Source organism: Ctenopharyngodon idella, chromosome 7 (genome assembly GCF_019924925.1).
Source record: "Ctenopharyngodon idella isolate HZGC_01 chromosome 7, HZGC01, whole genome shotgun sequence".
Taxonomy (NCBI): domain Eukaryota; kingdom Metazoa; phylum Chordata; class Actinopteri; order Cypriniformes; family Xenocyprididae; genus Ctenopharyngodon; species Ctenopharyngodon idella.
This window is the reverse complement of record NC_067226.1, coordinates 23,294,365-23,321,026: the sequence shown is the minus strand read 5'-3', so window position 1 is coordinate 23,321,026 and position 26,662 is coordinate 23,294,365. Positions and strand designations below refer to the sequence as shown.

Here is a 26,662-nt window from a genome sequence, read left to right as displayed (position 1 = left end):
TAGATTTGACTCAAAATATATTTAAGTTTGGATAAGATGAAAACAATTTAAGATACCTTTAATTGTACTTTTGACAAAGAATACACTTTCAGATATCTATAAACTTCATTTTTATGTAACTGCATGGGGCTAGAAACCTGAGGGTTTCATGGACTTTTAACATTGTTGGATTTTTTGTGCTCAACACCCTGAAATTTTCTTTTTGTGCAATTTCAATAGTGGACTTCACATTATTACTGCAGGCTAGTATTACTTTCCATTGCCCAATATTTGTAAAGAAAAAAATGTCAGTATAAATGTGTTTGCATGCATGTACTAACACTTTTATCTAAACTGTCATCTTGCTATGGAAGTTTGTTTACGCCACTGAATAAAAAAAAAAAAAAAAAAAGGTAACTGCGACTTATCCCCCAATTCTGACTTTTTTCCCCTCCAAATTTGACTTTATAAGTTACAATTCTAAGAAAAAAAAATAAATAAATTCAGAATTGTGAGATGTCACAATTATCCTTTAAATTTTTGTATAACGTTATTATCACTAAAATATCAATTTGCTCAGCGTACATTAACTTTTAAATTCCTGCTATTCATTCTATCAGCACAAGAAAACAAGCACACAAAACAGTGATTTCCAAATCTTTTATTTTAAGGGTACAAATCAACATCTACTTAGACTTCTGGCTCTGTGCCTGTGCCTTTAGTACTTTGACGACGATCTTCTGCTCCTCAATGAGGAAAGCTCGCTTGATCCTGAAAAGTGATGCAGATAGATGTGGGTCATGTGCTCATAGAATGCATTTAACTCAAGAGCTTAATTAGAGCATACCTTAATTAACAGTTCACCAATTAATGAAAACACTATCATTTACTTTATGTTGTTTCATATAATGATGTTTTCCAACAGAGGATTAGAAGCCATTCAACTCAAGCTATCCCTTTATTAATACCCCATCCCAATTTACTTGTATACAAATAACGCAATGATCTCAATCAGTTACCTGTCACGTACACACTTGGCACACATGGAACCACCATAAGCTCGGCTGACGTGCTTCTTGGTTTTTGACAGTCTCATTAAAACCTGGGGCCTCACAGCACGGATCTATCGGGGAAAAAACATTAGAACATAGTTTCAATCACATGTTCAGATGTCAAGTTTAACAGCACCTTCAAATGACACGTTTCAAAATACTTGCATGGTTAATATGGTAGTAAAATAAGTAATGTATGTGCGGCAGTTACAGTATTTACTAAAACGTTCATTTGAACGCTTGTCTGCAAAAACAATAGGTCTTTTTGAATGCCGTTGCCTTTCTGCTGTTTCCTTTAAGAGCAGAAATGCTGTGTAGAATTTGTGTCTTATGTTATTGAGCATTTTCCAACACTTCAGTTTAAACATGTCTGATTCCAGTTTATTTTGCAAGCAATGTGATATTGCACGTTCTTGCCACAGTTTATCAGGAGAAAGGGACTGAAAATATTTAAAAAGTTAGCAGCTCAGGCCAAAAGGGTAACTTAAATTAGCAGCTCAAACATCACTTTTCAACATCAGCTTTATATAAGAATATATACTTTGCTTTTTTGACCACTTCTGAAACAAGTGTAATGGATAGTTTCAAGTAACACTGTGATGACGAACACAGTTGCATGCATTAACATGGTGGCATTTGCAATCAATTATTGTGTCAATACTTAGAATTCATTTATAATGTTAAAATTATATTATATGTTTTAATATAGTCAGAAATTAAGATACAGGGACATTCTTCTGTATGCGTTCATTGTTGTTTTTTTTATATTTGATATGATATAATTTAACAATGACAAGCAAGAGTGCTGTTATTCCAAATATAAGCAGACTGAAAACATGATTGATTTCATACAACAGTTCAATAAACAGCAAGTTAATATTAAATGACATTTTAGAAACAACAGTGGTGTTTTGTTCCTGAACAAATCAGTGTTTTTGAATGATTTGGGTGAGTCAATGAGCCATAAGACAGTCATTTGTTTTGTTCCTAAATAAATCATTTTGTACAAATTGATTGAATAAATGATTCTGTGACTCAATAATGAAGACTTGCCGCCACCTATCGGCAGGTTGTTTCCCAATTTAAAAGTAGGCCTATCATTTCATTTTTTCCCCAACACTTCATATATCTCTATTTTCAGAATTTTTTTTTTTAATAATATTTAATGCATTCATATCACCTCTGTTATTTTTATCATCACTGAGATGCATTATAGTTTTTAATATTTTGAAATAGTTTTTTATTTTTATATTTTCTGGTGCCGTTTTAATTTTTAAGTTTTGTTGCGTATGACATTTATATTAGTTTTTTTTAAATGTCTATATAGTTTTTATTCATTTTTATTTCAGTATTAGCTTTAGTTATTTTAGTACATCAAGTTAAAGCTGCAGTCCGTAACGTTTTGTGTTGTAAATTTATATACTGAGCGTTCTTCCACAAGATGCATGCAGTTTTGTTTATTAACCGCTAGAGTGCCAAAAGTTACAGACTGCAGCTTAAAACTAAATGAAAAAGAAATCTTGCCTTGGCAACTAACTTAAACTAGAAATAAAAGTTAAAACTGTTATACATTTTAATTTGTCAACACTTATTTCAAATAGCAAGAATGTTTTATGGTTTTGGTTTTATAGTTAACTATAATAACCCTCCATTAAACTATGTAAATGCATCTAAATGTCACTTTAGATGCAGCATCTGTGCCACTTCTGCAAGACTAAGATGGACTTTGTTTACACTAACTTCATTTGACTGGTAACAATAATCAGTTATTCATTCTCATTAATAAAGTATTCAGAGGAAAATCTGTTGTTTTTATTTACATCCATGTATTTAAATTTTATAGTTTTATTAAATTTGGTTCATTTTGTAGATTTGGATTATGAATTAACAATGCTGCATGGTATCAGCTGGTACTGGTATAGTATTGTAAGATGTCTATGGTATCGTGTAGGGCTGGGTATTGACAATTTTCACGATTCGATTACGATTTCAGTATCAATTATTTTGGATGTAGCATATCAGTATCTCTCTCAACTAATGCTGTAAACTACACATGGGAGTCAGTTGGTACTACTTTAGTTTAATATTGAAGGTTAAAATTAACTTACTAGGTACAAATATGCCTAAAGATATGCTGTATATATGGCATCTACACAGAAACACTTTGGTTTCCAGAAGAAGGGAGCCAAATCTGAGAACTAAAACCATTGAGTTAATCCATCCTGGTGTCTGTGAGCTCCACTCAGATAAATATACAAACACTTAAATTACACTCAATTATGTTTTTTTTTTTTTTATATAAAATTGAATCTCATAATAAGATGGACGTCATTTGAAATCTGAGACTTTACTTTATATCAAAAGTAACAAAGCACAAAGATTATTGCGATTTATTGGATGGGAGGTATGCTACATATTCTGTACATTTATCAACTGAAAACAGACTAGACTAATTGATTCTTGGGATTTAAGAATCGATATCGGTTCGTAAACGAGAACATATCACTCTAAATTTAATGACTCTTAATTGGTTGCCAGTGCTATATAGAGTTGAATTTAAAATATTGCTGTTTGTTTTTAAATCTCTTAATGGCTTGGCACCTTCTTATTTGTCTGAACTTTTAAACTTGAATACACCAGTCAGATGCTTGCAGTCCACAAACAATAATACTCTATCCCATCCAAGATCAAGGTTGAAGTCGAGGTGACCGTGCCTTTGCAGTTGTTGGACCTAGGCTATGGAATAGTCTATCTCTGAGATTTCCTTCCTCAATACCTGAATTTAAACTCAAGTCTCATCTTTTTATCATTTAACACAAACTACGTATTTATTTTAATTAAAACCTTACTTAAAGATAAAGACAATAGATGTAAACATTTGCTGTATTGTTTTTACAAGAACTTTTACAATAGAAATACAATGGAGGCGATGCCAAATACTTTACAGAATAGTTTTAAACTAATAGAAAAAAAAAAAAAAAGATACTGTTCTAATAGAGCTGTATTCAATACAACAAGTACTGAAAAAATTCAACACTGCTATTTATCTAGATTCCACCAGAGATGTTTATCCAAAGGTGTTCACCATTTACACCACTGTACTCAGGCACACATGAAATAACTACACAGTTTATCACTTACACCACGTAGTCTACCGGGGCAGATTCCACATGCTGACTTGGGTGCTTTGCCAGTCTTCTTGGTATACAGGTAGACGATGCGGTTACCTGGAGTACGGGACCTGAGTGACATGATGCAGTCATTAAGTACAGCATTTGATGTTTGCACAAGACACTATATTCTAGGGTATTATCAGTGTATGGTGAAGATCTATTTGCATCAATGCAGGAATCACACTTACAGTCTGGTCTTGTTTGAAGCAGTGTTGTAGGAAAGCCTACGGCGGTACGTCAGGCGCTGCACCATCTTGATCTGAAAAGTTATGATATTTTTAAGTCTGTATACGAGATGTCAAAGCATGTGTGGAGATCAGGCTCAATAGCGGAATAAACAATTTAGCATATGAGCTACAAAATGTACAAACACCTGTCAAATATGCGTAAATAAATCAACGAATATAACCGTGTTAAACTTTGACTTCTGTTGTAAAGACAGTATGAACTGTGAAATCCCCGTCTGATGCGTTCGTGTTTGTAAGGAACGTGAATGATAACTTAAACAGTAACAAAATTCCGTTATTGAGACTATTAATTGACTTAATATGGCAATGGTATCTTCAGTTATATTGTGAACTACACGTACAACTCTAAAAAATCGTATATTTGATCTTCAGAAACAGCAGATGACGATGGATATTTGAAGCATATTTTAAGCGAAAAAACAATCCGCCATACCCTGGTATCGCTGCAGACGGAAGAGGAAGAACAAGAGGCGGGGTGAAAGTTCAAACTCTGCCCTCAGCGGAAATAATACGTTTGCATAGAGCAAAATAAAAGACTTTATTTTTTATTTTATTTTTACATTCTACTATGCCTTGTACATTGTTCTAAATATTATAATAAATATTCTATAAAATAGCTAGTATAAATATTTTTGTAATCATTGTAATGTAAATTTACTAATTGAAAACCTAACTGACTGAAACCAGACAATACACTGACAGTATTAAAAAAAAGGCATCAGGACTTTTATGTCTTTGTGAGCTTAACAGGCTTTATTTTGCAGATTTTCCTTATTCTGTATTTTAATTTCCCCTTGCATTTTTTTTCTTTCGTCTTGGAATCGTAAAGAATTGTAAATATATTTATATATATGTTTGTAAATATATTATACAACATTTAGGTCTGGATCTCGAATCTGATTTGGAGTGTGGCAGAGACTATTATAGGTGTTTATTTCGAAAATAGACGGTTAACCTTTGCTGTAATTTCCAGGGTAAATAACTGTAAAATTGTCAGGGAACAGTATTGTACTGCTGTTAATCCTTCCATGGAAAATCAGTAATTTCTAACAGAAATAAATGCTGGCTTCTGCGAAGACAAAATGAATGTAGTATGTTTTCGTTCAATAATATTTTTTTCTTTAATATTTTGTATTTTAAGGGGATTTTACGGTACTAAACATATACCTCTAAATTGTGCACCATTTATCATATGTAATACCATAGTGTAACCACTTGATGGCTGTAGTTATAGGAGAAACGAAGCTTTTCAGAGCTTTGAATCAATTGAACCAATTGCTTCGCAAAATGATTCACTGTTTCGAAGTGTACCACACGCTGGTGACGCCTGCTGGTCAAAACCGTATAAATGCAACAAAAACTCAAGCCAAACATGCATAAAAAACAGCCTTTATGCAAATGTTTTGTTGAAAGTATAATCTATCAAATACAATTAACTAATCATCTAATACCAAGTGTCTGTATAATATGTTTTATTTGATCCATTTTGGGTAAAAATAAAAAAAAATAAAATATGTTTGATCTATGGATGGCTCAGCTAAACAGGCTAATAAGAGAGTATTAACTACTATTCTTCCTTTTAATTATACTAATGTCTCAAGAAAACGTCTACAAATGTATAAAAGGTAAGAACCACAGACGCCTGTGCAATGGTTCGCCGCTGGGGGGCGATCTCAGTGAATCCGCATGATTCATGGGTTCAAAGAGATCATCGCCCCCAAGCAGTGAACAATTGAAATTTCGAAACATTTCGAAACAGTTATGACGTAACGAAGCCTCGTTTACTGAAATTACGTGATAATACGCGCTCCAAACCACTGATTCGAGACAAAAGATTCGTAAAAGTCTTGAAGCTTCATGAGGCAGTGTTTCAAAAGCACCCATCACTATTCCATACCAGTTCCACCTCTGTGAACCTAAAAGGTGGATCTTAACCTAATGAGGATTATGGGTAGGATAGGGTAAGGTTAGGGTGTGGCTGGACCTTCAAGCCCCACCCATTACGTCCACGGAGGGGGAGCTGGACGTCAGGCTCCAGCCATTGGCTCCGTGAGCAGCCTCTCATGCAAGATGAAAGCTACACAGTAGGTGGCGGTAATCCTTCTAAGCAGTGAACGACCATGAAATAAGAAGAAGAAGACGACGATTACGTCAGCCAACCGGTATAAGCGATGTTGTACTCGTGGTTAGAGTGGACGTTACTCTAGTAATGTTGGACTGTTTTTATATATGTTATTGAGATCGAAAGCATGTCGAAGCCTTCTGAAATAAACATGACAGAAAAGCGCAACGCAGAGAGCCTGTGGTCCGCTGCTGACGTCTGGATCAAGAAACCACATGTAGTAAACAAGAGACTGTGTGGTGTGACAGTGACAGAGTACAGGGACGTGGACACTGCGGAATTAAATCAAGTTTTATCTTGTCTTCTGGGGACCAATATTGAGACTGATATTCCTGTGTTTCTTCACGCTGATGTTGTGGATGAGGAGCATGAAACTGCAGGACGCTGGTGTGTTGGAGTAAGAACTATTATTCCCAAAGTGAACAAGTCAGGAGACTGTCTGTTCAAAGAGGTTATTGTTAAAGGTGAGGTACAGCACGAAACCTTTTGATATTTTGTCTTTCTTGTTGGTTTTAAATTTTTCTCTTTTTCTTTTAAGATATTGTTGGAAATGCAGTGACATTTATCCCATTTGAAGTGAATGGTGTGGGACAGGTTACTCTCAAGAGCAGTAATATTTATAAAATCCAGCTGCAGTTAAAGCCAGATGAATGGTGAGTATATACTTGGATTGAAATGGAAAAAAATACTTTGACTATCATCGCACTGATTAACCATTCAGTGCTGTGTCTTTGAATGGAATATTAAAGACCTCAAAATGTGAAAACTATTCATTGAAGTTTTGACTTGTTTTTGGATACTCAGTAAGTTACATTTAAACAACAAAAGACAGAGAGATAACACAAGAACCGTGTTTGTTTTTAAAGAGATAAGCACTTGGTTTGTCCCACTTGTATGTTATACAAGAAAGAAAACTGCCTGTCAAATAATTTCGTAGGTCGTTAAATGAAGAACTTGTGCCAATGGCTCAAGTAATAATGCTAATTGTAAAATTTGCCTGTAAATGCTGGAAATATTGAAAAAATGGTAAATTGTTTTGCTAAATTCAGATATTTTTAATATGATACCTTTTACTTGCTAATGTTTTAAACAGTGTGAATAATTTATAGCTTAGCAAAGGAACTTGTCAATACTGTGGCATACATGCCCCATTTTCTAAGGTGATGCAAGAAGTAGAAAGCCTGATTAACAACTTCTTCATTTGTCCTAATTTCAGTCCCCTAATGAACAATTTAAAAACGATTATCTCCAGTGCAGGGAAGTCAGTGTATCTGGTGACATATTTATCATGTGGAGAAAATAATTAAAATATTTCCTGACACAGATATTGAGGTGGAATTGTACCATTTTTGTAAGACTTAAATGGACAGAGAGATAATCCTGCACATGAGAAACATTTGCATACCAAGTTCATTTGTTCATTTTTTTTTTTTTGCACACCTTTTACAGACAACAGGGCATTAGGAGTAATTTCTCATCAGTGACATTTTAGTCACTTAAAAAACATAAGCATACAACATCAAGTAGGCAAGATGTTGCAATTATTCATCAGAGTACAAGCAGCCAACATTACATTTATTTTATTAATTTTAACTTTGTTTTTTGGGTAACACTTTATAAATATACAATAATAAAGTACTGTAATTAACAAAATTATTATTGTTTAATTAGCTCATAAAAAATAGTTAATCTTTTTTATGCTTTAAATTATAAACCATATAATTGATGTACAGTATTTTAAACCAGTAGTAAAGGATTTGTTAATGTTTATTAGGAGTAAATAGTTCTCACTTTAGATTAGGTCACGAAAAATCGGAACATGTCTTCAAGAGCTTTAAATCAACCTTTATTGGACATTAATTGCATTCATATTAAGTGTTCCTTAACTCTTTTCCAGGAAGTTGTGTCTTCATGTTTTGAGGCCTGAGCAGTGGTACAGCGATGGAGTAGCTTACCCTAAACTCTCCTGGCTCCATTCTGAACTCCTACCTAAACTATCACGCTGGGCTCTGGAGAGCAAGGCCAGTGAGTTTAAGAGCACCCTGTCCCTCATACCTGTGGAGAAATACAGTATTCTCTACCAGCAGCTGAAAGAGAAGTACAAAGCGTTAGTAAAGGTAAGGGCAGGATTTTTTTTATTTTTTAATCCTAAATTAAATCTTGACTATGTCTTTCCACATGCATCAGTGATGAATTGGCTGTAGGGAGAACCAGGATTTTCCCAGTGAGACAGTCAACTTATAGACCTGCTATGAATTCAAAATTATACACAAAATAAAGATTTTAAGTGAGAAAATATTCTGATATTGTCAGTATTTTCTAGCCAGGTAATTTAAGCTGTGGTGCATCCTGGCATAGGTGATGTTGGCAATGTTCTCTGTTGCCACCCCATACAAGTACGAGGCTCAAAAATCCTTTAACTCCCTATAACATGCTACTTAGTCTCACGTAGCCAGACTTTCAGACTGACGGCAGAAGGTCTGGATTCCATCGCAGCTTTCGTTGGCTAAGGACCGCCCAAGAGGACATCTGACTCACATGTAAATCACCCAATCACAGTGCGTTTTGTTCCACGTCATGTTTTGGCATCTCAACGGCTTTGTTTCCAGGCTGACTGTTAAAGAACGCCACGCGCATGTCTCCTGGAAATCCTGTAGAATTTAACCAATCAGATGAAGACTTCAAAACTCATGAAGTGTTTACTATTTTGTGTGCCTTATGCATCAGACATTCAGCTAGTGGTTCGAGGGCGTGACATCTAAGACTGAGACAACTACCTGCTGGCCACCCCGTTCCTCTTCTGCCTGAGAGGGTCCTCACTTTCTTGGGGTGGATGTTATGTTAATAGTGCCATACAGTACAGATCAAGTTAATCAAGCCATTAAAGTCACAAAATAATGCATCTGCTCCCACTACTTAGTTTATTAAATAAGTCAGATCAGTCATCTGGAACAGTCATCTTTTGTCTTCACTGCATGATTCCTTTCTGTAATATGTATCATTTTATAATGTTAAAATACACTATATTACCAAAAGTTTTGGGACGCCTGCCTTTACGTGCACATGAACTTTAATGACATCCCATTCTTAATCCGTAGGGTTTAATATGGAGTTGGCCCACCCTTTGCAGCTATAACAGCCTCAAATCTTCTGGGAAGGCTTTCCACAAGGTTTAGGAGTGTGTTTATGGGAATTTTTGACCATTCTTCTAGAAGCGCATTTGTGAGGTCAGGCACTGATGTTGGCGAGAAGGCCTGGCTCGCAGTCTCCGCTCTAATTCATCCCAAAGATGTTCTATCAGGTTGAGGTCAGGACAGGCAGGCCAGTCAAGTTTCTACACACCAAACTCGCTCATCCATGTCTTTATGGACCTTGCTTTGTGCACGGGTGCGCAGTTATGTTGGAACAGGAAGGGGCCATTTCCAAACTGTTCCCACAAAGTTGGGAGCATGAAATTGTCCAGAATGTCTTGGTATGCTGAAGCATTAAGAGTTCCTTTCACTGGAACTAAGGGGCCAAGCCCAACCCCTGAAAAACAACCCCACACCATAATCCCCCCTCCACCAAACTTTACACTTGGCACAATGCAGTCAGGCAAGTACCGTTCTCCTGGCAACCGCCAAACCCAGACTCGTCCATCGGATTGCCAGACAGAGAAGCGTTATTCATCACTCCAGAGAACACGTCTCCACTGCTCTAGAGTCCAGTGGCGGTGTGCTTTACACCACTGCATCCGACGCTTTGCATTGCACTTGGTGATGTAAGGCTTGGTTGCAGCTGCTCGGCCATGGAAACCCATTCCATGAAGCTCTCTATGCACTGTTCTTGAGCTAATCTGAAGGCCACACGAAGTTTGGAGGTCTGTAGCTATTGACTCTGCAGAAAGTTGGCGACTTTCTGCGCATTGTGCGCCTCCGTGTGCGCTGACCCCGCTCTGTGATTTTTTTTTTTTTTTTTTTTTTTTTTTTAAATACGTGGCCTACCACTTCGTGGCTGAGTTGCTGTTGTTCCCAATTAATTCCACTAACAGTTGACCATGGAATATATAATAGTGAGGAAATTTCATGAATGGACAGGTGGCAACCTATCACGGTGCCACGCTTGAATTCACTGAGCTCCTGAGAGCGACCCATTCTTTCACAAATGTTTGTAGAAGCAGTCTGCATGCCTAGGTGCTTGATTTTATACACCTGTGGCCATGGAAGTGATTGGAACACCTGAATTCAGTGATTTGGAGGGGTGTCCCAATACTTCTGGCAATATAGTGTACTTTCTCCTTTCAGAACTTCATCTATAAATAAGACACTTTTTTGAAATGTGAACGTTGTATGATGCTGTTTGTTAAAGCAGCATGAATATTTGTTGGATGAGATGATCTTTTTATGTCCAACCAATAAAAGATGTGGAGTATTCAGGAAACGTTTTTTTGCAAATCCGTTACACTTATCTTTTAACTGCCTAAACATTTAGTAAACGTGCCATGTTAAAACATCTCTTTCATACATGTACAGTGAAAATCAATACAGTAGTTTGTATAACATGCATATGTGGTGCATGTAGTGGAGGACTATCTGCTGTTTTTTTGTGATGGCCATCATTGGTCCCAGGATTTTAGCCTCATATACCATCCTTAATATATGTGTTGGGTGTTTGCTTAGAAGTATTACATGTCTGCAATTTAGACAAATAAAATAAAGCTTTTAATTTTTCAGGTCTGGCCTGAAGTTACTGATCCAGAGAAGTTTGTGTTTGAAGATGTTGCCATTGCTACATATCTGTTGGTAGGTTGGACTATTGATTGTTTATTATGCACATTATCTCTTTTATAATTGAGTGATTACATTTCACCTCAGTATTTAGTGATTACATAGGACGATATGATTAAGATATTAAGATTTAATAACTGACAGTTTTTGCATAAGAGACTTTATATAGAAGGCTTTGAAAATGTATATCGTGCATGTTAAACAAATAGAGTCATGAACATCTAATGATCAGAGAAAAACAGTGTCCCTCTGTCACCGGTGCAGGTCTTGTGGGGTGAAGAGCGTGCTGAAAACGGAACAACAACCAAACAGTCCTTTGTGGATCTCGGCTGTGGAAACGGCCTCCTGGTTCACATTTTAAACAACGAAGGGGTAGGTTAACTAATACACCTGCTGCAGTGTTGAATTACTACACCATGTACCATGTGTCATTCCTGTGTAAATCACCCATGCATCTACCCCAGTGGAACACATTTAATTTGATAATATTCATACAGTATTCATCCAGTATTAAAATCAATGATACGCCCATCTATGTTCTTTGGCTGTTAATTATGTATATTGAGATTTGACTCCTTCCCTCTCAAGGCTTAAAGGGAATTATATGCAGGTACTGTGATGTACTCTGTGTTCTATTTTGATTAAACTGACTGAGGCCTAAGTTAGTCATGCACTCCTGGGTTTCAGCATCCTGGAAAGGGAACTGACATTCGCAAAAGGAAGATCTGGGACATGTATGGGCCTGGTACTCATCTAGAGGTAAGATAGGATTGAGACATTGGACAGTGTCATTGATAGTCACATTTTCATTTTAATAAGGTGCTTAAGGCCAGTTTTTGTAGCCATTTATAGCATTTTTGCCTGATTTACAAACTTACCTTTTAGTGCTTTAATCATTGGTCAATATGAAAAGTTCATACAGTTGTATATATTATAAATGTCTAATTTTAATGTGCTCTAATAAGTTGACAATATAATTAATTGATTTTCATAAATCCTTATTTTGATTAATCAACATCAAAATATTGCATATTGCCTCTTTAGAAAAATGGACATTAAGACGAATATCTGTGATTATAAATTGGTACCTGTCCCATCTCTCAAGAAAATCTCCAAATTTGTTTTTCCTCTCCATGCTATTCAGTCATTGCTCTGTGTTTTTATTTTTTTATTTTTTTATAACATCATCCTAGAACAAGGCTTCAAACATTTCCTGAGCTATATTATTTATAATGTCATGTCCTGAAAGAGGTTCAGAGATGCTTCTGTGACAAGTCTAGCGAGAATGTTTGTGCACTGGTGAAAACCCTGTAGTATTTCATCATCACTCAAACACATGATGTGCCCATCTGTACAGATGCATTACAATCTGGAATGTCATGAGTGGCCAGTCTGCTGAAGAAAATTTGGGGGCAAGGCTCCTGTGGTAGCTCAGATTGTTGTCATTCTGCATGTAGATTTTTTGCAGTATGTTTTATTATTATTGTTATTATTATTTGTAATCAACGCCATCTAATAAATCCCAGCAAGTATTCTTTATGTGCCCTGTATGTAACTACTATCCTGCAGAATCTCTAGCCACTTCATAATTACCTTCTTGAACTGCACAACAGAACAATCACTTTAAATTATACTTGTGCATTTAGTTATCAAAATTACCTTAATCCCGTCGCTACATGATTAAATAAAATTTAATTTGGTAATGGGACCTTTGGCTGTTTTTATTTTTTTTCTCATCATTTTCATATTGTCACCAGTGCCTCCCAGTGTTATTGCACTTTCAGCCAATGATGAAATCTGGCGGCTGCTCTCATCTATTTCAGGAAAATGCCATCACACCCAGCAATGGCTTCCTCTTTCCCAATACAGACTGGCTGATTGGAAACCACTCAGATGAGCTTACTCCATGGATCCCTGTAATAGCAGCCAGGCAAGTCATGAAATTTAGCACTAGCGTTGAAGACACCTGCTCTCCAGTAAATGAATCTAAAGTGATTAGATAATTCATTCTGTGCTTATTTTCCCAGGTTGTGGTATCAATGTCAGAAAATAAATGAGCATTTAAAATTCTTTGTGGTTTGCAATGAATGACCCATTATGTATTGTAGATTAATATAATTTGTTGTTCAAAAATGAGTTCTAAACAATTTGCAAAAAAAAAAAAAAAAAAAGTATAATTTCAGTTCTTGATTTTATTTATACTCTACCTTTCAAAGGTTTGGATTCAGTAAAATAAACTCAGCAAAAAAGGAAATGCTTTTATTTTCAGCAAACGTCTTAACAAGTAAATATTTGTAATATCTAAAGTATTTAAAAATTAGCAATCCTCATGCCTCCCTGCAGCAGGCCTATGGCATGTTCACACAGGTGAGGAGGGACTCTGGGCATCTTTCTGGTGTTTTTTAGTTAGTCGAAAGGTCTCTTTAATGTCTTAAGTTACTGTAACTGTGATCTTAATTATCTACTGCCTGTAAACTGTTAGTGTCTTGAGGACTTTTCTGGAGGTGCATGTTTACACTTTATTCAACAAGCATGAAACACATTTTATTCAACAAGCATGAAACACATTGTCTAAAGCAGAGAGATATATATATATATATATAATACTGAGTTTATTTATTTATTTATTTATTTTTTTTGAAAATTATTTTATTCAGCAAGGATGCATTAAATTAATTAAAAGTGACATTAAAGACTTTTACATTAATAGAAAAGTATTTATATTACAATTAAATACTGTTTTCCATCACAGGAATAAATTACATTTTAAAATCTATTAAAATAGAAAACAGTTATTTCAAACTAATGTTTCACAAAATTACTGTTTTTATTTTTGATCAAATAAATGACTTAACTAAGCCTAAAAGCATAATAATCATAAGCATCATAAGCATAAAAACATACCAACCCCAGACTATTGAACGATGTAGTGTACATTATATAAAATGATCAAAAGCAAACATTTTTGCTGTTATAGTCTCTCTAATGGTTCTAGTGCATCATTAATCACTTACAGATGAATTGTTACTTCATACTGAAAGCCCAGTTTTTTTTTTTTGTTGTTGTTGTTTTTTTACCACATGGGTTCACTCTGATCAGAGGCAGTCATATTCTAACTATAGTCCATGCCAGCTTTGACTCCATATTAGTTAATAAAGTGCTCTGGTCTTTTTGGGTCCTGGCTCAGACACTAGGTGGAGATGGTTAGCTTAACTAGTAGTCATATACTGTCTCTGTAGTGTTGGGCAAACTTGACATCTTGGTGAACTGAATTTGTCCCAGATGATGAGGAGATGGGTTTTACTGTAGGTGTTTGGCTTTGACAATGCATCTCATCTTTCATACACAGCAAAGTCTCCTTGTATGTTTTTTTTTTTTTATTATTGCCTTTTACAAATTTTTGCAATGTACACATATATTATTGGTAGTTCAAACACAACTCAGAATGTAGAATGACATGTAAAGCAATGATGTGATGTATTGTAGTGCCCTATAATATCACTAAAACAAACTTTGTTTTAAACATGTTTGCTGACTGTGATTAGTTGTTCATGTACAGGAATGACTTCACCTGAAAACTATATAGTCTTTGAAACTAGGTCAAATTCAGCTACTCTAGAAGTGCCCAAATCACGGGTCAATTAAAATATTTGCTTTTCCTGTTTATATTCATAGGAAACAGAAGATATTTTTGTAGATCTATATTTTTCACTCTTTAACGATTGTTGCCATGTCCTCTCTTCTGTGTTTCTCGCCTAGATCATCTTACTCATGCCGCTACTTTGTGCTTCCCTGCTGCTTCTTTGACTTCTGTGGGAAGTACCAGCGCAGACAATGTAAGAAGTCTCAGTATAAGGAGTACATTGACTTCATCACAGATGTCAGCACAGTGTGCGGCTTCCACACAGAGGAGGACTGTCTAAGGATACCCTCCACCAAACGGGTAGGTTGGTCCAGTGTCTGTACAGCTGGGGCTCTATGACTGGATTGTTTGAGATTCACTCCCATTAGAAGCTTCTCACATTGCCATAACAGAAGCAAAAAAAAGCCTTGCATCATCTCATACAAACATCCCCCTCTCTGCAGTAAGCAGAACATTCACTTTTATGCTTCAGCCCTGCTCAAGCAATATTCTGAAGCCAGGATGTGAAAGTATGCTTTTCACTAGCAAACTCAATTGCCATCTTGTGTAGAAAAACAACAGAACAGCTCTGAATGTACAGAAAGGGCAGTATAAGCTCTAAGGGCACTGGCAGCTCTAAGCTTGTGAATTAGTGTGAAAACTGGAAAATTCAGAAGCTCTGTAGAGAGCCTCATTCTGCTGTGTCATTCTCTTTTTCAGGTATGCATAATAGGCAAAGGTAGGACATACAGCGAGGCCGAAGAGGCTATGGTCGAGGAGCGGCGATATGATTATATCAGGGGGCGTGAGGCCTTATTCACAAGCTCAGGGGTCAGTAAGAACGTCAGTCAATGTGGCCATGATGGACCTCACAATGACAATGGACAGGATATCTCAACCCCTGCGAATGACTGGGTGAATGGCTTTCATCCGAGAGAAAAGACAGAAGCTGTTAGGAACTGTTCAGCTCTTCCAAGGGATTTTGTGGATGCAGTGGTTCTGAGGGTGGCAGAGGCATTGCTGAGTCTGACTGAGAGAAACCTAGAGAGCAGCGGTTGCAATGAAGCCTGGAACACAGGAGGTAAGAATATGTCTAATGTTTCACTGAGAAGTGTCATGAGACATGGGTGGCTTAAAAGCCTGGAGAGAAACTTCAGGAAGTAAAAATCATGTACTGTAATTACATGTACATGTAATTTGCTAATGTGTTTGCCGTATCTATTTTCTAAATGCCTGTACATGGGTTTCTTTTTTAAAAATGTTTTGAGCTTAATGTAATGTTAAAATATCATAACTGGATCTTCTGGTAAAAAAAACAACAGACTGTTCTCTGTTGACGTATGCAGGACTTCTCTAATTATTTAGTCCACTTAAACCCTGCCCCTGCAAGCTCACGTTCATTAGGTGGAGATGGTTAGCTTAACCAGTAGTCATTTAACGTCTCTGTAATGTTGGGCAAACTTAGTGTCTTGGTGAACTAAATTTGTCCCAGATGATGAGGTGACAGGTTTTACTGTAGGTGTTTGGCTTTAACAATGTATCTTATCTTTCATACAGGGGAAAGTCTCCTTGTACGCTCTTTTTCCTTGTATTTTTTTTTTTTTTTTTAGGAATATTGCAGTATTTTTATTTTAAATGGTTTATCCCTAAACATCATTCAATTTGTTTTTTTTTTTAATTCATGTGCCCTTATAATCTTCAATCAAAATAACATTTCCTCTTGCAAGCAATGACATGTTTACCGGCGCAAGGGAGGGACAACCTGTGACTCACATAAGATCGCAGTAATCCAATCTCACCACAATCTCACCACAATGATCCAACAATCTAATCAATTCCTGATGGACAAAATCATGTTTTTTCTTGTTCAAGAAGCCGTTTCACTCAGATATGCGTCACAATAGAGAAGAAAAGACTATTGTAGCTTGTGTTTCAAGTGGACTTTAAGTACAAAGAAAGTAGTGCACATAGCATATCAGCTTCTTCATGATTTTTTTTGTAACTTACATGTTAAAAATGTAAACCCTTTAATTTAAACACAAATAAAACGTAGAAGGTGTAAGAATTTAACAAAGATATTAATAGATAAGTTATAAACAGAACGACAGTTCACTACCGTACACTATGGCCCAAAAGGCTCAATGTACTTTCTTCTTTTCCTGACAGCCATTCTTTTTTCATGTTCTTTCTGCACTTAAAGGGTTAGTTCACCCAAAAATGAAAATAATGTCATTTATTACTCACCCTCATGCCGTTCCACACCCGTAAGACCTTAATTTGTGTTCCGAAGATAAACAAAGATATTTTTGTTGAAATCCGATGGCTCAGTGAGGCCTCCATAGCCAGCAATGATATTTCCTCTCTCAAGATCCATTAATGTACTAGAAACATATTTAAATCAGTTCATGTGAGTACAGTGGTTCAATATTAATATTATAAAGCGACAAGAATATTTTTGGTGCTCCAAAAAAACCAAAATAACGACTTATATAGTGATGGCCGATTTCAAAACACTGCTTCATGAAGCTTCGGAGCGTTATGAATCAGCGTGTCGAATCATGATTCGGATCACGTGCAAAACGCCAAACTGCTGAAATCACGTGACTTTGGTGCTCCTAACCGCTGATTCGACACAAAAGATTCATAACGCTCCGAAGCTTCCTGAAGCAGTGTTTTAAAATCGGTCATCACTATATAAGTCGTTATTTTGTTTTTTTGGCACACCAAAAATATTCTCATCGCTTTATAATATTAATATCGAACCACTGTACTCACATGAACTGATTTAAATATGTTTTTAGTACATTAATGGATCTTGAGAGCGGAAATGTCATTGCTAGCTATGGAGGCCTCACTGAGCCATCGGATTTCAACAAAAATACCTTAATTTGCATTCCGAAGATTAACGAAGGTCTTACGGGTGTGGAACAGCATGAGGGTGAGTAATAAATGACATTATTTTCATTTTTGGGTGAACTAACCCTTTAACATAGCATCTTGCATAACTTTCATAACATCTGTCTCATCCTGAAAGAAGAGACTGAGGTGAGAATTTAGGTATAGCATGGACTTATATAAAGATCAATAATTGTGTTAAATGAATGCAGTTAAATGTATTTATTTCCTAAACCTCCATAGTCTCATAAAAATCCTTTGGAAAGCACTAGAATGGGAAATTAATGCAATTAATAATTGATGCTCATATAATAGTCCATTAAAACCTACAATATAGTCACACCATATGTTCCACATTTTATAAACTAGATTGTTCTTTGTTTTACATCATCAAATAAGCATGGCTGATAAGTTTGAATTTGTTTGAAGTTTGAATTGCACCTAGTGATTTGTTTATTTGAACATGTAATCTGCATTGGGTTTCAGTGAAAAAATTATGCAAATCAGGTAATGGTGCAAATACAGCCCAAAATTTTGCGCTGATCTTCCAGATCAGTGAATTGAGGGAATGTTTTATGACCAGTCAATAACCAGTCACACAAGTGAAAGCAGCATACGACCACAATCTGGCATACTTTACTGGGGCTGTACAGCTCCACTGCAATCCAGACATTTGAATTGGCTTATTAAAATATTGAAATACTACCACATGCATCTGGATCTATCCCTGGTCATAAAACTCTCCACAATCATTTGATGAATTATTTAAAATGCACAAACATCTCTTTTAACTGAAATTCTTTTCTGCCAACTTTTTGTGGTTGGCTATTGCACAGTGTTGATTAAACTTGGTTAGTAAATTTGACTCCAAGTCTGTAGTTCAGGTAGTCTTGTGCACATTTGCAATCCACCTCTCAATTCAGTTATAGCCTGTTCAAATAAATTACATACGGTAATATTCAATTCACCATTGGGAGAAAAAGACAGCACTAAAAAGACAAAGAGAGAGACAATTGCCCTCAGAGCAGATCCTGGATGTAGTTGTCTTTTTGAATTATGCTCTGTTAGATGAGAGGGGAGGGAGGGGGAATGTCTCACAGCCCTTGTGTCTGCTCCTGGTTGCTATGGTAACAGGTTTATGTCTGAAAATTCAAGCCAGCCTCATTTAAAATGTGTTCCATCTGTACTAGGAGGGATTTCGGATGCTATTTATAAGTGTGCATGGAAGATGCTCATTTGTTATAGAAACATTCTACAGGCCTTATTTGGGTAACAAGAATTTGTTTTGAAGTGCAAATTTGGCCTTCGGCATTTGCAGCAGAGGCTACTTTGGTGGTGTAAGATAAAAAAGACAAATAAGGTGTTCAATTAAGGAGATCATAGGTTCAATCCTTCAGTACCAGGCTTAGTTCTGATTTCTCAGGAAATGCAGTATGCCATGTTTAAGTGTAGATTGCTTTGGGAATTTTCCTGCAAAAATAATCTATATGATTGTGTATTTTTTACTTTTAGAACATTGATTGCTAGTAGTGGCTGTTTGGCCTGTTATGGCTTGTTAGACCATAGATTAAGAGATAATATTTTTATTTATTTATTTATTTTTTTTTACCATTTATCTTGCTTACTAAAAAACACAGGCCTGCACTACAATTTCCTCTGCAGGGTATCAGCTGACTAAGCTGAGTCACAACCCTTAAAAGGGTAAAACAAAAATTGACTACCACTCTCACAAAGGGCAGTGGAAAAGTTTACAAACGAAGGCAATTCCTTGAACCCAGCAACTTCAGAAGTTATTTTAATAAAGTCACATATTGGTGTCAGGAGGGTCAATTTGAGTTCTAATGTTGTTTTTGAGAATAACTGGACTGTGTTTCCATATGGGCAATTGAGATGGATAATGGATATAACAGAAGGCAGACTCCCAGTATAAAAAAATCTGGAAATGTTCCCATTTTTCCATCTTAAAAAATGGAATGTACTATCTTTTAATGGAATTGCTTTGGATTCAGAGAGAACTTTGCAGAACTGCAATGATTAGCTGTTGTCTTCAAACCACTTGCCTTTTGTTTACAAGAGACCCAATTGCCATCTGATACTATCCCTGTCTACCGGGGCATTGGTCCAAACAAGCCTACTGGTGGAACAGCTGTTTTAATAAGAAATGATGTCATACACAGCAACGTGTTGAATTGCAATTTACAAGTAACAGCAGTACATTAGACCATGCAAAGAACTATCACAGTTTGCTTCATGTCTCTTACTTCAGATATGAATATAAAATATCAAGACTTAGAAAACCAGTAGAGCAGCTTCCCTCTTCATACTTATTATGGATTTTAACAGCCACAATAGCTTATGGTTTAATTAGAGCAATACTAAAGGCAAGAACATAGAGGATTTCATCAACAATAATGACCAGTGCCTTCTAAGCGATGGATCACAAAACTATTTACACCCGGGGCATGAAATCTATTCAGCAATTGACCTTACAGTCTGTCAACCTGAACTTCTACTACTTTCTCTCATGGAAAGTGTGGAATGACCTCTGTGGAAGTAACTACGTCACATTAATTCTGACACTCAAACAAAGAGAAGAAATGCACAGAAATGGCAATTTAAATAAGCCAACTGGTACCAATTTCAGTCTCTGTTATAAATGGTTCAGTGTAATTCCTGAGGATAATCCAGATCCTATTATATCTGTATTCTGATTTCCTTTACAAATGATTCTATTCCAAAAACTTTAACATATACAAAAACCAAATGATTGCCATGGTTCAACAATAACTGCGAAAAAGGCAATAAAAAAAAAAAAAAAAAAAAAAGAGTATGAGATTAATCAGATATTTATGCAACATAAACATATTATAACTTAAACATGGCAACCCAACCCAAAAAATTCACAAAGGTTTATTACAATAGTGTTCTCATAAAGTTACAGTCTCAATCATTGTTGTGCATTGCTGTTTGAGCTGAAGCTAAAGATCATCACTGGTAAACTGGAGCGCTTTACTATCGCGTTAATTAACTTAACCAAATGCATCCTATATGAGATAAATCAGCTATATATACTCAAAATAAACACAATATTACAACTTTCAGTTGCACAAAAGGCTGCGAATGCACAAGCCTGCTTGACTGTACTAGTCATGGTGTAACTCTGTTATGGATGCCCTTATCCTGTAACAACACGCTAAACATGGGTGCACAAAGAATACACAACATTCTTTTACAGTAGTGTTCTCATTATAATTTTATGTAGCCTATATGACAGATTTGAGCTGCACATGTTGCACTTAACTGTATTTTTCTTTTCAAAGTGATTTTAATCATATTTCAATCAATTCAAAACCATCATGGCGAACAGTGTGCATCTGAAGTGTCTCACCTGAAAGGAATAATCCATTATTTGCCGGCTTTAATATATCGGGCCTAATTTTCTTATCAGGTTGATAACGATAAAATTAAAAATTAACATATATCAGCCGATACAGATATGGTGGCCGATATATCGTGAATCCCTAGTATAAACTTCTCATCTGATAATAGGGAACAATACTACAAACTTTTTACCATGGAAGAGCTTATGCGAGCTATAAACGGATCGCAAGATACTAATTCTGGACCTGAAAATATCCATCATCAGTTCTTAAAAAAATGTACCTCATACAAGTTTATCCTTACTCTTAAAGATCTTTAACTCCATTTGAGTATCAAGAAACATTCCATATTATTCCATATTTCCATATTTATACCAGTCTCGTGACTTTCAGTCAAACTGTTCAGAAGTTATAAGCAAAAATAGGAGAAAATTCAAAAGGTCAGAAAAATTTTCATGACGGAAAATGACGTCATAGGGTGCAATCGAATCGTCTTGAGCCAAGGAATCAGAGTAATAAAAAAGATAAATGGAATGAAAAGATGAATAATTAATATAATCAGCAGATTGGTTGCTTGTTAGATTTAGGTAGGAAGAAAAAGTTTCTATATCATCACAATTTTTGTATATATCACTGTTGTTCTTTAACTTCTTTTCTAATCCCCCTCACCCCATCTCTTTGCTTTTTTTTTTTCTAAGGCAGTTTGATGATTAGTGAAGTAGTCAACCTCCTGGACCAGTCTACTCTCCAAGCACTAAAGAAAGAGTGTGGTGGTCTCCAGACTCTACTGAAAAACAATCACCAAGTGTTCAGAGGTATTTAGCCCTTTTCAAGTCACCTTTATTTATATTACTCATTTTTTAAAATACAGATTTTTTCAAAGCAGCATTTAAGTGATAACGGAAGAATTATTCAATTATGCAAACAGTTCATTTCGGAAAATTTAAAAGAAAATAGTGCCATTGTTCAGCTGAAGTCAGTTCAGTGTTGCTTCAGTTCCATTGTAGAGATCATCAAATATTAAATTAGTTAATTTAATAAAGCAGTTCTGCATAAAAAGTGATGTCGTCAACCAGCACAGTTCAGTTCTCATCCAATAGTGTCAGTCAGTCAAATCAATAATATTGTTAAATATTAAGTGTCCACAACTAAGCAAGCCAGAGACAACAGTGGCAAGGATCCAAAACTCCATCAGGTGACAGAATGGATGGAATGGAAGAATGGAAGAAACTATGCTCAGTCGCGAGGCCAGTTCTCCTCTGGCCAAAAAAACGAACACGGTATGATTGTTTCAGGCTGCATCACAAATCAGAATGTACAAGTCAGAAATAAGATTATGGATTGGTAGCATTAAAATATTTCATCCAGTTCCTTTTGCTTGAAAATTGGATTCATCATGCCAGTGTGGAGACGAAGTTTCCAACTTCACCCTGCACATGATACCAAAGGTAGCATGTACAGGGTGAAAAACAACGGTCCTAGCACTGAGCCTTGTGGTACTGCATACTGAACTTGTGATTGATATGACACCTTTTCTGGTATTTTTGACAGAAAAGGAAGATTTGAGTTTGGTCTAGGGATGTGCCCGAAGCCGAATACCATATTCGGAAAGGAAATGATGTGTACTGCGGAGCCCCTAAAGGGAATACACTAGTGTTGTCAAAAGTACCGGTACTTCGGTACCAAGTCGGTACTGAAATTTTGAAAATGTGACGATTCCAGCATTTCTGTAGTACCAGGAGTACCGAGTATCCGGGTATATTCGGTACCCACTGATAGGACTGTGGCATTATTTACGTGAATATGACACGAGTGAAGCACAAAGCTTTGTTTATCCTGCAGAAGAAATGGTTAGCAATTAAATGTGACATCGCAGCCATTGAAACATTTTGGTTCATGCCGAATGAGAGAGGTACATGAGTCCATAAATTTAAGCTTTGTATTCTGTTTTGCGAATCGTGATCTGGTCACCCGATTAGCAGAGAATTTAACAATATTCCATTAGTTATTCCACTGAACATGGAATCTCTGTTTCTTTTCCCAAATCTTCACTCACGCAGGGGATTATAAATGTTTCCTCCTTTCGTTCGCTTTTAGGCCTATTATATTCGCATTCTTTACTGTGGTAAAGTAGAAAAACACTGTAGGACAGAAACCTTTTTGCTTGCACGTCAATTTCTATTTAAAACAGTTTGTGCTTGTTATTAGACTTTATAAGTCGCGTCAAGTTTATTTGTATAGCGCGTTTCACACACGCTGGTCATTTTTAGTTTTGCTTTCTCTGGCAGTGCAAAATCAAATATAGCCTGAATGTCTGAAAATAAAACTCGCTCTTCAGACCTTTTACAACAAGTGTCAGTTGCTTGTAACATCAGGAGATAACATGGAAGATATTATTAAAGAGAAATGGTCTCTTTCCTGCTCGTGTCCCACATCCCTCTCAAAGAGCAGAGCAGCTATATGACGCATCTTTGTGTGGAAATAAAAAAACGAATGTTTTTTTAAAATAATATTTAACTTTCTTATTATTTAGGTTACCATTATTTACTGATATTTATTTCATAGTTTTACAGGCTGTAATGCGTTGTTTCACTGAAGGAATAGCTAAAATAAACGCACGTCTATTACAAAATGGATGTTTGAGCATTTATTAATTTTTTTATATTTCATAATTTAATTCATTGATGTATATATACACACACACACTCCAAATATTTATATGTATGATTACCATCATATTTAATGTTTTTATGTTTAGTTTATATGTTTAGTTCAATAAAATTGTAAAATAGTTCCAAAAGATTTTCCTGTGGTACCGAAATTGTTACCGAGAACCGTAAAATTTTAATGGTATTGGTACCGACTACTGGAATTTTGGTACCGTGACAACACTAGAATACACATGAGATGGGAGGAAAAAATATATTTCTTTCTATATATATATATATGCTTTCTCTCGCAATTATATAGTTGGGTAATTATAATGTAAATAATTTGCCAGCATCAGGAAGCTGCTGTTAATATGCAGAGTATTGAAAACGCTTTTGAATGCACGCGCGCTTTTACTTTCGAGATTCGCAATCACACATGCTGTGTGTATACTAGGGAGCGTCAGTACTTATTACATATTTCACAAGATTAGGTATTTGTCAGTGACGCTCATGAACTGCAAACCATTAACCATTGTTCTATCAACCATCTCTCCTTACTCTTTTTACATGGTAAGTGAAATTTGTTGTGCTACAAAGTAACAGGCTCCTTCTAGCAAACGACTAACCATGTCCCTTTCAGGGCTCCATAGATAATAACAGCCAGCTTAAATATTTTGGTATATATCTTAATGACATTGATGAATTAATAATATTAAGTAGAGGATCTATGACTTCTGGAAGCATCTCTTTCAATAGCTTAGTCGGTATAGGGTCTAACATACATGTTGATTTTGAGGATTTAACAAGTTTAGACAATTCTTCCTGTCCTATAGCAAAGAATGAATTGAATTATTCCTCAGGGGGTCTATAGCTCGATGTCTGATGCAATATTGTAGTAGACGGTTGCATGTTTTTTTTTTCTCTCTCTAATAGTATCAATCGTGCAAGTAAAGAAACTCATGAAGTCATTCCTGCTGTGCTGTTGGAAATCTGAAGTTGAAGCTTTATTTCTCATTAATTTAGCCACAGTATCAAATAAATACCTATGGTTGTGTTTGTTCTCTTCTAAGAGAGTCAAAAAGTAAGCAGATCTAGTGGTTTTTAAGGCCTTTCTTCAGGAACATTATAAAGCAACAATTTGAACATGGAGTAACATTGGCATCAACATATCTATGTGATTGAACCATATAGGGCCTTAAAAATGAAGATTCCAAAATAAAGTTTATTAAGAATTAGAATCTAGAAGGATATTAAGATATCTGTAATACTTTGAGTTACCGGCTTGCAAACTTTGGAAAAAGAATATGGCTCTCAAACATGAAACAAATATTTACAAATAAAAACAAATATTTATGGCTCTTCTGTTCTATGCAACTGTGTTGATTGTTTAAAAAAAAAAAAAAAAAAAAAAGAGATACCTTTCTAGTTTCAACATGGAGCTGCATTAAGATCTCCATATCTCAGGGACTGAACCACATAGGGCCTTAAAATGAAGATACCAGAAGAAAAGTTTGATAAGAACCAGAATTTAAAAGGATATTAAAATATCTTTAATACTTCTTGAGTTACAGGCATGCAATCTTGGGGCAAAAAACACAAGAGGTGCTTTTTCCCGTTTTTGTACTGTCACCGTTGGCATATGATGCAACAAAATGTGCTAGCGTAAACAGATTTAAATAATAGACCTAACAATCTCCGTGTAAAAAAATAAAATAATGATGCTGCCATCTTTCTAATGTCATTTTTACTCCCTGTAATTTGGCTCCAAATCTCAGGTAAAAATTGTCATTTTGACTCCCCTGTACCAAACAGTGAATTACTCAGTAAATATTCATTCATGACATTTAATATTTTGGCTTTCTTCTTCATTTATTTATTTCTTTCACCCGAAAAGTCTCTTTTTCTTGTCTCTTTTTACACAGTGAAGGGTGGAAGGGTCTTTATTCGGGACTGGAGGACGCATACACCAGCTCAGAGCTCTAGAGTAACCTCCAAGCACAAACCCCCTCCCTCAGGTGCCTTGAAAACCCGACTCTGCTGGTTCCACACACACCATCCCCACGGCTGCCCTCTGCCCAGCGAGGACTGTGCTTTTGCTCATGGTGAGACTGAGTTGAGACCCTCCACAAAACCCCAAAGATGATTTGGACCTGAATGGAAGCTTGTTTTGGCTTTATTAATAGCATTTGACCTGACATTTTAAAAAAAGAAAAAAAACTCATATTTTTACCTATCTGAGGTGCACCCTTTTTCTTAAACATTTAATTTTTTTTTTTTTTTTTTGAAAGTAACAGTTTATTTCTGTTGTATAAGAAACATGTCGAATGAACATTGCCAATCCTGTCCAGACTTTGTCCAATAAATCCAAAACATGTGTAATGAGATCCATCGACTTCCTTTGCAGGAAATCCCCCCACTGGAGCTTAAAAAGGCTTTTGTTGAGAGAGGCCATGTGCTGTGTAAATGTTAGGAGCATGAATAATTTGGAGGGCCATGTGGGTGGTTGGAACCTCTGTGGGTCACTGCCCCTCTTCTCAAATGTCAGCGGACAGGATGTTCCTCTCAGACCAGTGTGGGTAAATCGAGGTCAGGGTCTCTACTAGGTGTACATCATAGATGCACATTGATATGTTTGATTTGATTCAAACAGAACAAACATTAGATTAATCAGACATCTATTTACTAAACTCAAAAGGCATCATGCTGAACGTCACCTGTTCAAACAGGAAAACAGGTCTCATTGCATCCGCTCGTCGGAGAAAGTGTTAATGGCA

At 35.9% G+C, this 26,662-nt stretch overlaps 2 protein-coding genes across 3 annotated transcripts; one reads left to right on the top strand and one right to left on the bottom strand.

The window, feature by feature from the left end:
• Positions 1 to 625: 625 nt before the first annotated feature.
• Positions 626 to 4,979, bottom strand: rpl34 (ribosomal protein L34). The gene is made up of 5 exons (XM_051898693.1): positions 4,886 to 4,979; positions 4,393 to 4,463; positions 4,173 to 4,272; positions 999 to 1,102; positions 626 to 750 (listed from the first exon to the last, which is right to left on the bottom strand). The coding sequence occupies exons 2-5, from the start codon at positions 4,455 to 4,457 to the stop codon at positions 666 to 668; spliced, it is 354 nt and encodes a 117-aa protein (XP_051754653.1). The 5' UTR covers positions 4,458 to 4,463; positions 4,886 to 4,979; the 3' UTR covers positions 626 to 665.
• A 1,576-nt stretch (positions 4,980 to 6,555) lies between these two features.
• trmt44 (tRNA methyltransferase 44 homolog) lies at positions 6,556 to 26,270 on the top strand. Of its 2 annotated transcripts, none has more exons than XR_007930794.1 (11): positions 6,556 to 7,038; positions 7,113 to 7,227; positions 8,472 to 8,691; positions 11,287 to 11,355; positions 11,605 to 11,712; positions 12,028 to 12,099; positions 13,164 to 13,270; positions 15,100 to 15,283; positions 15,683 to 16,043; positions 21,940 to 22,052; positions 25,811 to 25,942. XR_007930794.1 is itself a non-coding variant. In XM_051898674.1 (11 exons), the coding sequence occupies exons 1-11, from the start codon at positions 6,702 to 6,704 to the stop codon at positions 26,029 to 26,031; spliced, it is 1,911 nt and encodes a 636-aa protein (XP_051754634.1). In that variant the 5' UTR covers positions 6,566 to 6,701; the 3' UTR covers positions 26,032 to 26,270. The 2 variants fall into 2 exon arrangements, 1 of the variants encoding a protein (XP_051754634.1); XM_051898674.1 differs by having other exon boundaries at positions 6,566 to 7,038; positions 21,936 to 22,052; positions 25,811 to 26,270.
• Positions 26,271 to 26,662: the final 392 nt, after the last annotated feature.

Bases quoted from the DNA above. Each gene is read 5' to 3' on its own strand.
- rpl34 (XM_051898693.1), bottom strand. From the start codon at position 4,457: ATGGTGCAGCGCCTGACGTACCGCCGTAGGCTTTCCTACAACACTGCT. The intron at 4,273-4,392 runs GTAAGTGTGATT...CATGTCACTCAG, and splicing joins GCTTCAAACAAGACCAGACT to GTCCCGTACTCCAGGTAACC. The intron at 1,103-4,172 runs GTAAGTGATAAA...TTTCCCCGATAG, and splicing joins GCCCCGGTAGACTACGTGGT to ATCCGTGCTGTGAGGCCCCA.
- trmt44 (XM_051898674.1), top strand. From the start codon at position 6,702: ATGTCGAAGCCTTCTGAAATAAACATGACAGAAAAGCGCAACGCAGAG. The intron at 11,356-11,604 runs GTAGGTTGGACT...TCACCGGTGCAG, and splicing joins CCATTGCTACATATCTGTTG to GTCTTGTGGGGTGAAGAGCG. The intron at 16,044-21,935 runs GTAAGAATATGT...TTTTTTTCTAAG, and splicing joins TGAAGCCTGGAACACAGGAG to GCAGTTTGATGATTAGTGAA.